This window comes from Thunnus maccoyii, chromosome 10 (assembly GCF_910596095.1).
Source record: "Thunnus maccoyii chromosome 10, fThuMac1.1, whole genome shotgun sequence".
NCBI classification, from domain to species: Eukaryota; Metazoa; Chordata; class Actinopteri; order Scombriformes; family Scombridae; genus Thunnus; species Thunnus maccoyii.
The window spans coordinates 26,031,098-26,045,999 of record NC_056542.1 but is presented as its reverse complement, the minus strand read 5'-3'; the positions used below and the strand labels follow the sequence as shown (position 1 = coordinate 26,045,999).

The 14,902-nt window shown below is 38.5% G+C and overlaps 1 protein-coding gene across 1 annotated transcript in view; it reads left to right on the top strand.

Moving 5' to 3' along the window:
- Positions 1-14,902, top strand: part of LOC121905341 (myelin basic protein-like) — a 67,720-nt gene that overhangs the window by 31,744 nt on the left and 21,074 nt on the right. The window contains exon 3 of the mRNA XM_042423534.1: positions 9,205-9,280. Coding sequence (XP_042279468.1) covers positions 9,205-9,280 — 76 coding nt within the window. The remainder of the gene's footprint in view (positions 1-9,204; positions 9,281-14,902) is intronic.

Genomic DNA, 14,902 nt, shown 5'->3' with positions numbered 1-14,902 from the left:
ACAAATCATTGCAAAAGTTAAATTGACTCAATAAAAGATGAAAAAAACATTTTCAAAGGCAATCTGTCAATGTTACAACCTCTCAACTTTCTTAAGAAGAACAGTCTCTGATTGGCCTTTTTGCAGATGGAGTCAGTAAGGGCATCGAAAGTCATTTTGTCATCCAGGATTGTGCCCAAGTACCTATATTGTCTCACTGTCTCCACAGCTATGCCATTGATAAAAGTAGGTACCGTGACAGGAGGGTTTCGGCGAAAGTTGACAAGCATCTCTTTTGTCTTAGAGACATTGACTTGCAAGTATGAGTCATCACACCATTTGATGAAATTGTCCAAGGCTGGACCATGGCCCACCTCATGGTCCTGCAGGAGGCTGACAATCATCAAATCATCAGCAAACTTGATTATGAACCTGTACTCAAACATACTCTGGCAGTCATTGGTGTAGAGCACAAATAACAAGGGCGACAAAACACACCCCTGGGGTAATCCTGTAGAACACATCATTGTCATTAACACAGGCTCTCTGTGACCTCACTGTCAAGAAGTCGACCAGCCAACATGAAGTGCCAAAGTCAATGCCAGATATTTCAGAAAGCCTGCGAGCTAGAATATATGGCTGCAAGCAGTTGAAAGCTGACAAGAAATCAGCCAGGCACAAGTGTACTTGCGTCCTCTTGCCTTCCAGGTGCCCAATAACAAAATCCAGCAATGTTGCTGTGGCATCCTATACCCCCTTCCTTGCTTGATTGATAAATTGGACTGGGTCAATTACGCTGGCCAGTAAGCTCCTCTTCACAATTTGTTTAAGACCTTTCATAACTAATGAGGCGATAATCATTCAACACCTTTGGTGATGGAACCTTGGCCACTGGAACAACAATGGATTCTTTCCATAACATGGGAACTTTATTCTGTGGTAAAGAGAGCTGGAAAATACATATGAAAATGCCACACAAGGAAAAAGCACAGTTTTTAAGCAGCCAGCCGCTGATGCAGTCAGGTTGTGTGTTCCAAGAGTTCTCCAGATGTCCATGTCATCAATCTGAATCTGACTGCAACTCTAAATTCGGCCAGGTCATTGCTAAAATCATGGGAATCAAATCGCAAGTAAAACTGGTTTAACTCCTCTGCCAGGATAGAGTCAGACTTATGAGGCTTAAACACCCCTTTTTTCTTGTCCTGAATACCCACCATAGATTTGATTCCCCTCCAGGCAGAGCAAGAATTGCCATTCTGAAGTTCATTGTCTCTCTTGTCTTTAAACCATATTTTGGCCAGCTTTATTTCCTTTTTCACCAACTTTTGAGCATCTCTTTGTTGGTGAATGTCACCCTGGTGGAAAGCTAGTTTTTTCTGATTGAGAGTATTCTTGAGGGAATTACTGACCCAGGGCTTATTATTTGGGTACAATGTAATTGTCCTCCTGGGAATAATCATTTGCTCACAGAAGGTAATGTAGCTTGATACAGTGAAAGTCAGTTTATCTAAGTCAGTACAAGAATCTTTAAAAACATCCCAGTTGATACTGTGAAAACAGCCATTCAGTACATGAATCAGTTCATTCAAAGGGGAGTCCAAACCAGTGGGGAGGCTGATGGCTCAGCCCGCAGATGATTTGTTTCCTTTGCCTGCAAAGCACACTCTTGAGAGAGAAGAGCAGGAGAAAGAAAAGTGGATTAATTTGTCAAGTGCAAAGCTGCCAAGAGAGGCATCATGGCAGTGTGTTGCACTAAAACAGCATAATTTATTTAGCTTGATTATTATGTTGCATATCTGTCAGTCTATCATTTGTTTTCCCCCTTCCTTTTGGCTTGATTATGGTGACATCAAAGTCAATTTAAAGGTCTGGCAAAATAGCCAGTTGTCATAGTGACAGTCAAACAGGAACAGAGCGTGACAGAATAAGGCAGGTTGTGTTTAGGTGCTGTTGTCTGAGTCGTGATCCCTCTCCCAATCCCTTATCATTACAAGAAGGGTGAAATGTACCCATACCTCCTTTGTAAAACCTGAACAGTGGCTCTGACAAAATGTTTGTCTTTCAGCTGTCTGAAATGTTCACATTGCTGACATTTCAGAGCTTTAAATCCCACTTAGAATTACAGTATAATAACGCTGGCCCTGCTACTCAGTGCTTTGGATAGTTTAGTAGAAACAGAGGCACAACGTTTGCTCAGATGTTCCTAAATGCTAATATTTCTATGCTGGTTAGTGCACACTATAATATTTTTGGAACAACTAAAATCCCTAAAGCACTTTAAATTAGGACCACAGTGCATTCCATTGATAGGAGAGATGACAGGATAACAAGGAAACATAAACCCTGCTTCTCTTTCTCTGGATGCTGTGTATTGCACTGAATTACAGACAGAGGCACGCAGTCACTGCGTGCAAAGCCTATAAATTCTTCAGTAAATAAATGAGCAGTAGACAGTCACTTTCACTGCAGTCCTACAAATATTTTTTCATTGCAGTCATTTTAAATTGCATTTTGTATGATCTTACTCTCTGGACTGACACTAAAGGGAACAAAATGCAACTTACAAATACATAAAAACTATTTAAAAAACTTTTTGCAGTGTACCTTGAATTTCTGGCCTAATTGTGTTTGTGTAGATTACTGGTCAACCATAGACTATGAGACATACCATGTTGAGACATTTCCTGCTCAGCTACAGTGAAATGATTCGATTTTTATACAATCTCAGACATCAGCAGGATGTGGTATCAAGTAGGGATGCAACAATTATAGACTGAGAAAAAATGCAGTTTTAGTAAAAATGAAAGACAGAAATTGAGAACATCTCTTATGCACGTATTATTGATCACTGAAATGCAGTTGGAAGTCTACAAGATCCTAATGTTAAGTTAGTCTTTTGCGCCTAGCATATTTACCTACTATACCTAGCATTTACTCAATGCAAATGGGAGGAAGCAACAGGGTGTAACTGGTTGCACTGAAGCCCTTGAGGGGATTACATGCTATTTTGGTGAGTGGTACTTTATAAACGGTGCAGTGCTCCTTTTGCACTGAAAGCCCAACTCTTTGCTCACAGCTACTTTGTTGATTGTGACACTTTTATGTTTAATTCCCTACCAACTCAGTGCTTCATTAACGGTCATTTCATTATAGCCATACCACCCGGGGTGCGCGCGATCTCATCTGATCTCAGAAGCTAAGCAGGGTTGGGCCCAAGGCCATTTGACATAGCAGCCAAACCATGTAATTACAACGTCACGTGACGCTATTGGGCCCAAAAAGACTTTTTTCCATAAACTTACATTGTGAAAGAGATGTCCGTAAATCAGCAGATACATTTTTTTGAGCATCACAACCCTCGCAAAATGACTTGTCTCACTATCAGAATTTGATTCATTTGGTCCAATCAAATTTCAAAAGCCTAAAAGAGCCACACGATTGAATTGTTTTATCCCCATTCAAGTTAGCGGGAGGGCTAAACCAGAAGTAGCCGGCAAAAGTCACTAGTGCGCTTGCTCTATGGGCCCAATGATCCCGGAAGATCCTGGTAATTTTATACACGAAAGTCGAACTTTTTTGGCTTCATGCGCCACTGAGCAACTTTCATAGGAATGAACGGGGCCCCGCCTCTGACACTATATCCAGTTCTCTTTATACATCCATGGTTGAGCCTGGTTTGTACTTGGATGGGAGACTGCCCGCAAGTACCAGGTGCTGTAAGTTTGGGGGCGGCTGTGGTTCAGGAAGTAGAGCAGGTCGTCCACTAATCAGAAGATCTGCGGTTCGATCCCCAGCTCTTCCAGTCCGCATGTCAAAGTGTCCTTGGGCAAGACGCTGAACATGTCTCCTTTAGCTACTGTAGCCCCCCTGAAACACAAATCAGGGGAGTAGCTCTCATGACAACATGTGTAACTTTGTGTACCTGAACTTGTTGCAGCATGGCATTTTAAGCTGGTACAGCAGGTTCTGCCTGCAGTTTGCTGGTTGCGCCTGTGGACATTTTTTTTTTTAACACAACTGTCTAGTTTTGTTTAATCTTCCTCATAGTACAACCACTGTTCATAGAAAAATAACATACTATATTGTCCCTTTTTTTAAAGTGAGAACAGAAACATTTGGTGTAGCTGAGCCTTAATGGTTACAAAACCGTGACGTTTTAAATGCGGTTAATAGTGAAATTGGTTAATCGCTGCATCACCAGTATCAAGGCCTTGAATTCATAATGCATATTATTTTTCTAGACTTGCCATTTTCTACTGATACTGAGCAATCAGAGATAAATCCATTGCAGCAAAGACGGCAATACAAATTTCTCCACTGAGAGTAACCTCAGTAGACCAGAATGCAGTGCAGCCAAATACTTATTGCATTTTCAGTAAAGGGCCTACAGTAGCTTTCAACTAGACTTGAAAAACAACTCAAAATTGCAACCATCACATCATTAGTTAAGGTTCGGTTCATTTAGGGGAAATACAAGAAAATCACTAACTGAAGGAGAATTAGACAAGGTGCATTAAGCAAAGGTGGGTTCCAATAAATTAATACACTTGTTTCTAAATACTATGCATTGCTACTGTTTGCATTATACTGGACTGCATTAATAAGTAATTGATGGTATCTGAGAATGACGTTTTCCTTCACTTAAGTGTGTTCACCTTACTGCCTCCTAGTAAGGAATGTAGATGAATATGTTTTTGATTAAATGAGCACCAGCCTCCCAGGTCACATTCATGTCATGGTGGTCTGTTTTCCTTTTTGCCAGGAAAAAAATAAATTTTGATGCTCTTTGGGGAAATGCATTTGGGAAAAATTACCACTACACTTAGATCACATGTAAATGAGCTGAAGCACTAGAATTATCAGAACACCAACGACTACAAAGAAAATCAATTAAATACTGAACACTGTCACAGACATGGTTGCACCAGATAGAATTAAAAGTAACACGTTAGACTTACCTGATTAAATCCTGCAGAAAAAGGGCTTTAGATTATAAATGTGAAGGAGTTAGTGCATGCTGTACAGAGGATCTATGGGTGGTTGTACAGCTCAGAATCAAACATGTTGAAGAGATTAGGTTACAGTGTTACCTCACAATTAGATGTTTCTTTGTCAGTCCTCCTTTCATTTGCTACTTTGTATCTGAATTTGATAGAGTCTTGTTACTGAAACTGCTGAATTAAAGACTGAAGTCTCCAGATGAGGGAGCTTGAGGCTCAGCTAGAGGACCACCAGCCTTCAGAAACTATCTAAAGTCGTACTCAATTAGAGTGCTGCATTGTGATCAGCTCAGCAGGTTTGTTCCTGTCACTCCTGTTCCTCTGTGTGAGATCTGACCGGAGAAAAAGTCACATCTGAATCATAACTACACTCTTCCCATCCCAAGTCTTTCTTGATTTGTACTCTGTTTGATTTTAGCCAGAATACCACTGCTAGGCTGTTTTAACTATGAAAGTGAAACTTGAATATACTGTCAGTTGCTGGAACAGTTACATTTCAGTGACGTTTTAGAGCTCAAGTTACACTTCAGGTTATTGACCATGCATATACTCATGCTTGGATTGGAAAAAATGTGGAACTAAGCCATAAATCTGCCAACCTCTCATTCTGTATGTGGTATTCTGTCTCACTGTTTTGCCTGTTATTTGAGTTATATATTACAGAACATTTCAAAAGACTTGAACTACTTGCACTGCTCAGTTCCTGGATGTTATCTTACTGCCCTATGGCAGTTTGGCCTTTATTGGGTAAATTGACTTCCTTACAGCTCTAATAACTGATGAATGTTAGAGATATTTGATTGTCCTTTTGATTTTTGATGAACATTATTACAGTATAAAACTTGCATATTGAAGGTAGAGCTACAGAGACTCCACTGTGTCTATTGCTTTTTAAATCTTAGTGAAAAGGTGAGATGAGGTGTGCATGCTCCACTTGTCTTCCATATCTAAAGAGTGGACAGGACGAAACACTGAAGGGCACAGCTATCACCCAGCCGCGGATAGAAAGAGGAGCTTAGATTCCTTTGAAAGTCTCAAATCAACCAAGCCCTGAAAGGTGGTCAAGTCACTGCTCTCTTCTCCTGTCTCACTACTCCAAAATAAGGAGTACTTAGACATATTGTAGATATATTGAACCCCGTCCAGTACTCTACAATTGAATGGGGATCACTGGGCTGAGTGGAGCTGAAGCAACAGCCATCATGGCTAAGTGTGATAGTCTAAGACACCCATCAAACAAATAAGTATTCTCACAAAAAAGGTACTCACAAACATAGATTTAAGGGCAGAGAATAGCAAGTGTGTTCCTTATTGAGCTGCTTTCATGATCTGCTTTACATGCCCTAGGGTAAGGTGATGCTTCACTGTCTCTGTCGCCAACCTCTATGGAAGCTCAACAAGAGCTATATTTAATAAGCGACCAGTGGCGAGTAGGTGTGAAGTCACACTGACAGCTGCTGCCCAAGGTCGACATTGAGATGCTGCTCTAGTCTACTTGGAGAAATTGGCCAGATATTTTTCTTTCTTTTTCATTTCCTCCTACCACGCCACATGTTAATAATCAGGACCAGATACAGTAGAGGAGAATGGTAATCATTTTAGTAGCAACAAGCTACTGGTAGTATAAGTGTATGTGCCCTGCAGTTAGAGTTAAAAACTGGGTGTTTGAGGAAAAAATTCCCTTTTAAGTGCCTAAAATTTAAATACTAAATTAAATGAAGAAGCAGAACAGTGTTCATATTTTTACTATTTCACTTATGTCAAGCTACAAATTTTTTGTTTTCTAAAATTCAAAAAGGGCTAAAAGCCCATTATGTGCAAGTATAATCATATGAGTGGCCTCAGCATCCAGAGAAATCAGTGCAGCAAACACCAGTGTCTCATTTCCTGGAATCTAGATTTGTTGTTTTGCATTGCTAATTATCTACACTTACAAAAAGTGCAAGGCTGAAGAGAGAGATAAGACAGCTGTGTCTATGCATGTGGGTGTATGTGGACAAAATCCAACTAAGGCTGAATTCTGAATGCTTTAATGATGGAAAAGAAATGTTGATGCCAGACTGTAGGAATGCTGTGATAAGGTTTATCAATGCACAAAAATCCATGTACAATTTGTCTTTTCTTTCTTATTCTCTGTCTCTGTCTATTGCTTTCATCTTGCTCCCACAATAACATCAGTGGAGGGACTTCACCAATGTTAGCCTGATCAGCCTTTGAGCGTCCAGCTGTTTTGCCATTGTGTTCATTATCTCAGATGCCACAGCTCAGGGCCTGCACTGACCAAACTTCTAAGAATCTTACATGTAAGAATGCTCTAAGGAGACAAATTAGGAGTAAAGAAAGTTGTTAACTAAAAGTTAAGAACAACACACATTTATCAAGCATCTTACGTTCATACCTACAGCTAAGTTTGATAGTAACCGTTATGAGCAGCTCTCAAGTGATCACATAATTAGCAGGCTAAAACTACCCTATTCTGAATAATACATAGTGCGTCAGATAACGTATTATTCAACATTGACCAATGTATTTTATAGTCATTCTAAAAAATGTCTGAGAACGTCCATGTTTGTCTTTGTACTGCTGTCATCTAGAATCTCCTCTTAACCAACATAAGAAACCTTTGGAGAACTCTTACATATTTTCTTTATTCTTATACTTTACTCTTCTAGTTTGAATCAGTTGAATGTACTATATTGGCATGAGACCAGTATTGCCAAATACATAATCCACTGTATACAACTACATACAATCTGACATCCACAATCTATTATTGAATCTGAATCTCATTTGTTTACATAGTTGAAAGGACAAAGAACATTTCAAAAGCATGGCACTCGTTGACCTTTATGTGATTTGCATTGGTAAATGCTTGCCCACCACACTTGTACACCTCCTCTCAGTTGACAGGACTGTGACACAGGTGCAATTCTCTGTATTCTCATTTAATGGTGAGCAGTGTGCCCACAGATTTTGAATGCTTGTGTTGATTCCCCATGCTGGCAAATCCACTCGGTAGTGAACCTGGGGATGTAAGTTGTACATTGTCATTGGGGAGGAGGAGGAGGAAATTCATAAGAGGATTTATTCAAGATGCAGGTATATTGTGCCTTTGGAACCAATTTCTAAAAAGAAACAAGTAACCTCACTTGTGATGAATGGCTAAAGAAATAAACAAGACACAGGAACTTGTTAGAAATGACATGGGAGATGAGTTTGTCTGACCCAGTGACGCAGGAGGGTATAACAGTTCAGCATGCATAATGCTTAAGGTATGACTTCCTGTGTTCAAACAGCCTGAATCAAACAAGAGCTGACAGGCAGTTTCAGCTGAATCGATACTTAAAAGGTCTGATAAGACAGGTGTACCTTGTTTTTATTATAACACCTAATGATGTAATATACACCCTGTTTCCTCCATGTTAGCTTGGGTCAGCCACTGTCACATCACATTGTGGTTTTGTCCAAACTTTCAAGCGAATGTGACACACCAAATATCGATAAACTGCAACTGTTTTAGTTCTATGTTTAATCATTTTTTATGAATGACACCATGGACTTGCTGTGGGTGTTGACGTCCTGCTTTCCCTCCACTGTCTACCCAACAGTACTGACAACAGCCAAAGACTGTCTGACTGCTTTAAATCCATTACCAAAGTCTCTCTCTCTTTCATACTGTTCAATGCTGAAATGGGTTAGGACAAGTAAGTTTAGTTTTGAGGATGGACAATTTACCATAAATGATAAATAAATGAATCCAAGAACATTTTTTCTAGTCTAATATTGGCAACATTATAACATTAATTAAAATATATTTTATAATTTTGCATATCTATCCTGAATAAATATTTACAATATGACAAATGAACAAGTGAAAGTTAAATAAAACAAATAAAGTCCTTGTCTAACCACATAAGAAAGATTTTGTGTAAAAATCCTGATGAATACAGCTGATGAAACATATAGATTTTAGAACTGGGATTAAAATGGGCAAATCTCAATGTGTACAGTATGTCATTCAAAAATTGTTCTTCTTTTGAATGTTAAATGAATGGGTCTGAGTGTAATTCTGCTGTAATTATAAAGCTAAAAGCCTAAATAGGAGTAACTATCTCTGTCTCTCCCACACTGTCTCTCTCTCTCTATCTGTTGTTCTGTCTTTGCTCTGTTGCCATGGCACCTCAGCACCTCACCTCTTCAATCTGTTTTTGTGTTCCTATTAAAGGCTTCGTCGCCTGAACCTGAAGCAGAGCAGAGAACAGCAACAGCAGCAGAACCTGAATCACAAGATGAAGTGTTTGGTAAGAGGTTAAACCACGTCTTTGAATTTGCATTCATGTTCATATTAACATTTGGAATTCTAAACACCCTGTGTTGATAGGGCTTTACTATACAAAATATCTGGCACACAAAAGGTATTTTTAAATGTTAGATATAGTATGTTTTTTATATTTTAAGTTTATAAAGGTTGGTAATGAATACTGAACAGACTGCTGCCCTCAGAAACTCTACCATCATCAGCAGAATGTAAAAATACATTGCAAAATGTCCCAAGTGTGATTGCCATTTCCTTATTTATCAGCATCAGGGGTGCTTTAACATTACTATAGGCCCTGGGGCTACAGATGTTTTGGACTGTGGACTCACACTGTGCAGGAGCATATGTTGTGTGCAAACTGTGTGGAGGTTGCACTTCCTGTAGCCACCAGTTTAACCTGTGACCATCAATGTGGGATACTGCAACGAGATGCAGCGTTTTCTCACAAACAAGCAAACATTTAAAGAGACTAATTTCAGAAAAAAATAAGAAATGTTGCCTCTATGCAACATATAAAAGACATTGATAACACAATAAGACAGTTTGATAAATTGTGTATTAAATATAGGCTATATGACTTACTGATATTCCATAGTGTTTTTACACTGGCCATCTAATCTTGTCAACAGCTACCACAACATTTGATTCTTAAGTATCAAAGCCATGGATGTATACCTCAATAATCAAAGCAGGTTAGTAGTTGGTCCACATTTTCTACTAACAGTAATGTCAGATACTTCAACACACTCAAACTAACTTTAAGAAAGGTGAATGCTTCTTGCTGGCGACACAGTTTCATTAGTAAGACAAAAGTAAGACAAAAGACTTAGTAAGACAAAAATAATCTGACAAATATTTATTTAACTTGTAATGAAAGTAAAATTAATGAGGAATTTTCAAGGACACCTACATGTTCTCTTGGTGTTTTCAACAGCTGCCGTCACTATGAGCAACCACGTCACATTCAGCTGAAAGTCGCCAGTTAACATGGTCAGTTCAACTACTGATGTGTTCATCTCATTGCGCATAAACTCCCAAAATTGAATCACTTTTGCCACAAAGTCCTCCTTCAAGTCCATGTGATATTTTTGTTGTCCTTTTCAATGTCTTGACTTTGACAATGAAAACTTTTGCTGCTGCTTGATACTGCACCTCCATGTTCAAACCGACGTAATGACATAAATCATGTTTAGTGTTTAAGCACATTGATAGGATTCACTCTTCATCCACCCCCACATCACAGGTAGCTTACTCTCCTACATTGTGTTTACTGTGTGTGTGTGTGTGTGTGTGTGTGTGTGTGTGTGTGTGTGTGTGTGTGTGTGTGTGTGTGTGTGTGTGTGTGTGTGTGTGTGTGTGTTTGTTTTGTGTTTTTAAGCTCATGTCTCATGAGGCCCCTGGAGGCCTGAGGCCCGGGGCTTAAGCCCCGATAAGCCTGTGCATTAAGGCACCACTGATCAGCATGCAGTTCCTCCAGGTAAAGCCTTTGAGGCTTTTAGGATGTAAACATCCACTTACTAATCAGCAAATATATGCTCAATGCAGACGGCAATGGTGCACAGTGCATCTATTATATCCAACTTGAAATATAGTACACTAACTTAACTGTTCATTCATGTATCATTCAGTGAAATATAGATTTTGTGGTAGTTTCTCAGGCAGTTCTTGCTGAGGCCTTAGTCATAAAGCACAGTGTAAAGCACTGAAATGTGGACCCTGAAATGACAGCCTTAAGTCCACATGAACATGGTAGTTCCTTTAACTCGGCTATCTTAATTCAATATCTAATTTTTTGGCAACAATTAAAGGCTTCTGCTTCACAACACAGGCTCAAAAGCTGCTAATCCTGCAGAGTGATATAGTTTGGAGTAAGCAGTCTGGCTGATGAAAAGTTAACAGTTAGCTAGGATGAATGTACCTTAATGGTTTGTGGAAGGTAACTATTGCTCATAATGAGAAAATGTCAGAAGTCAGTGTTCCATACACCCGAAAATGTATTTTCTCATACTGTTGCTCTTAGAGAAGTTTTCCCTCAAATAGGGCCTTTGTAATACTGCAACTCAGCAGATGATGGCAGACTTTGTTGCACAACAAAGAAGACATCCATTGGTTGGCACTAAGTTGATCTCAATGGTTTTACAAATTAGGATGGAGATTGTCCTTAAGCCAGGGAACAATTGCAATTGCAAGTTCAAATTTGCTAAACTTTTTTAATGAGGCAACAGCTCTGATTTAATTCTAATCAAAGGCAAATCAGATTGGATTGGATACTGCTGGGATATATAATAGATCATGTATAAAATCATACAACACAAAAGCTCAATCAAGAACTTAAATTACAATTTTACAGAGACCTTGTAAAACCAACATCCCCAATGTCTTCTTTTTTTCGTTACCATGAATGAAACCATTAGCGCCTCTGAGGCCTCCTGTTGGCTCTTGTCAGTTCTGATGATAGGAGCTGAGTGAAGATGCAGCCTAAGGCACCTCCCAGGGTGAAGGAAATTATTTTTTTTCCACATACAATATGTGCTGTGGCCAAACTTCCGGAGCCAAACATCAACTGCAGACTTATCAGTGTTGGCTTCTCGTAGCTGCCTGTTCGGACTTGATGGTGTGCCAAAAAAGGAATCACACCAAGTAATGAGGAGAGGTATAAATTTGGGAGAGAGAAAGTTGGTTATTCATTCTGCCAGAGAATAAAAGTGTCCCTACTTTGACCACATTTGTCTTAAAAGAGCACCAAACATTCAATAGATAGAGAATGGAAAGACAAGTGCAGCCTGCTTTCTCCCAATTGTGTCAGCCTCAATTGTTTTCAGGGTGACCTGAAGTGAAATGCAAGAGAGGGGAAGAATTTGGCCACATTTACCAACTAAAGCAGTTACAGCACAAGAGATAGGGCCTTATAGTTGTGTGTGTGCTTAACAACTAGCATGAGTTGTTAATAGCTGATTCTAGAGCATTCAGGAACTGCAGATAGCCAATATCGTTTCCCAATATTCAGTGTCTTTAAGATTGACTGTATTCAAGTTTAAAACATTCAAAACATTACACTGTTTTTTAAACATTTCTTCCTCTTAAGGTAAAATATCCCCTAAACCATTGCAGTCAGATTAATTTCTTAATTGAAACCCATGATGACAAATATTTTATAGATTCATAGTTCTATATGTAGACTACCAAAAATTCTCTGTATTTATCTCCATTTCCACTACTTCTACCACTACTACTGCTGCTATGTCTGCTGCCACTAATATTACTATTACTACCACTACTGCTACCACAGTAGGTCTAAATGATAAATCATTTTCAAACCAAAATTGCAATTCAAAACAGTGCAATTTTTACACTGCAGAAGCCACAATTTATTTAGGCCATAACTCACATCTTTAACAAGATTTTAGCTGAAGCTAAATGAGATGAAATAATTATTGGCAACTGCTGATATTGATGGCAATGATGAACTGTTGCTGACAAATTAACTCAGCTGTAGCGAATTAGCTAACATTAATTTTGTGAGTTCGCCAAACTACAAAATGGAACTCTTGGCTGTCTGGATAATATCTGAATGCCACTGTTTGTAATATTTATGCCTGCCTAAAAGAGATTTTAATGTTTGAAAAGGTAGAGAGTGGATTTTGTCTTTACATTGTTGAAAAAGACCAACCATTCTGTTGGTCTTTTTTCTAAAAACATTTTAGCGAATTGCATCCCGTCATTTTCAGATGGGTATTAGCAGCAAGCTTTGTTGGTAGTTGGTAGTAGAATGACCAACACTGATATGTAATGAGTCTGAGCAATAGTGTTAGTTGGAACCTTCTAATTAAACTTTTAAGCACATCTTATCATTGCATTACCTAATCATATCACCTGTAGCATTAAGCTAACTTTAGTTTTAGCAGCTAGCTAAGGTGCAGAGCTGTCAACACTACTTTTGAGGGTCGTCAGTCAGATATCAAAACTTTGACATTGGTCAAGTGAAAGTTAGCAGTTTTTCTTAACATGTATACATTATATTGGTGGATAGAAGTGGATGTTATCAACTAATATAACCACTTTTAAATATGATATCTGAAAATAATTGAGTAGCTAATGTCACATGTACCACTTAAGTAATCTTACTATATGTGAGCTAAATTGGTCGATTTCTCTATAGACAATTAGCCAAGTTCAATTTGAAGGTGTAGCAAAAATATACTGCACACAACAAGCCATTGCATCATTTTCTCTGATTATTATAAGTTTGTGATTATGCTTGGTAGCTGTTCAATAATAGGTGTACCACCAATACTGGTCTGGAGTTTAGTTTATAGAAAAAAATCAGATTAAATAATCAGAATTTACATTTCAGTCACAATGTATGGCCAGAAAAATCATAGTTTGATTTTGTCTTTTCCTCAAATTGTTCAGCCTTAACTGTGACATTTACACTGCTATTACTACTAAAATTGCCACTACTACAACTGCTAATAATAATGATAATAATAATGATAATAATAATAATAATAATAATAATAATAATAATAATAAATCTGATATGATTGCGTCATTTGCATCAGTCAGGGTCCTCTAATACAAAGTCAGTAAAGCATTGACTGATGAAATCAGTCAAACTAAATGAGAGAGTTGAGGTTCTAAGTGATTTTCACAGATAGGTCAATATATCTAATATTATGAAAAATCAGTTCATCAGTCTAACTAAAATCATGCTTCCTTGTACAGAGGGAAATTTACAGACACCACACTCTCTTGTTATTCGCACTGATGCTTTATTATCAGCTGGGAAGTTACCTTGCAGAGACTTAGTCAGATTGATCTGTTAGCCACTCGATACACTCTTTCTTCTGCAGCTAATTAATGTCCGTTGTCTTAAACACTTGTCATTGATCAGCATGGAGCAGACTTGGAGGGTCCACCATTGACACAAGTGATACTTCAAAGCAGTCACCCACACAACACACAGTTTCATTACTTTTAGCCTGGGGGGATAATGTAGCATCCAGGCACAGACATGAAACTATCAGACATACAGTAGCTTACTGTGCTAGTAACCAAGCTTATTGCATCAGTGATTTAATGGCTTGACCTTTGAATCACGAGTGATGAAACAGTTATTTTCTTATAGTCTAGGGTCTTCCTCACACAGGCAGCTCCTGTGTGAGGAAGAGGAATGAGAACATGAATGAATGAGTGTGCAGGTTTAAGTGCAGATCTATTTAGAAAAGTGAGGTAAGCAACAGCCTAAAACATGATCTGACTCCAGTGACTCCATGTCCATTCAAGTTTTCTAAGGCATTTGCTTCAAAGTGAACATTATTGAACTGTGCCTACACCAAGAAGAGCAATAATTAGATTGGTATTTAGATTAATTAATCTGGTAAATGAAGACAGTGTGTTAAAAGGTAAGTAAAAGCTTAGAAGCTGTACTTAAAGAGCCCTTTGGCTTAATTGAAGTTTGTTAGAAGGCTAAGTGGAAATCAAAGCTCTATCGTAGCGTGTGTTCTGTCTGACAGTTATTGGTCAAAAAGCTGCTTTGGAGCACCACAGTATTCATGTGTAGATCTCGCTTTGATGCTTAATGTTTAACTGGTTCTTTGCTCAG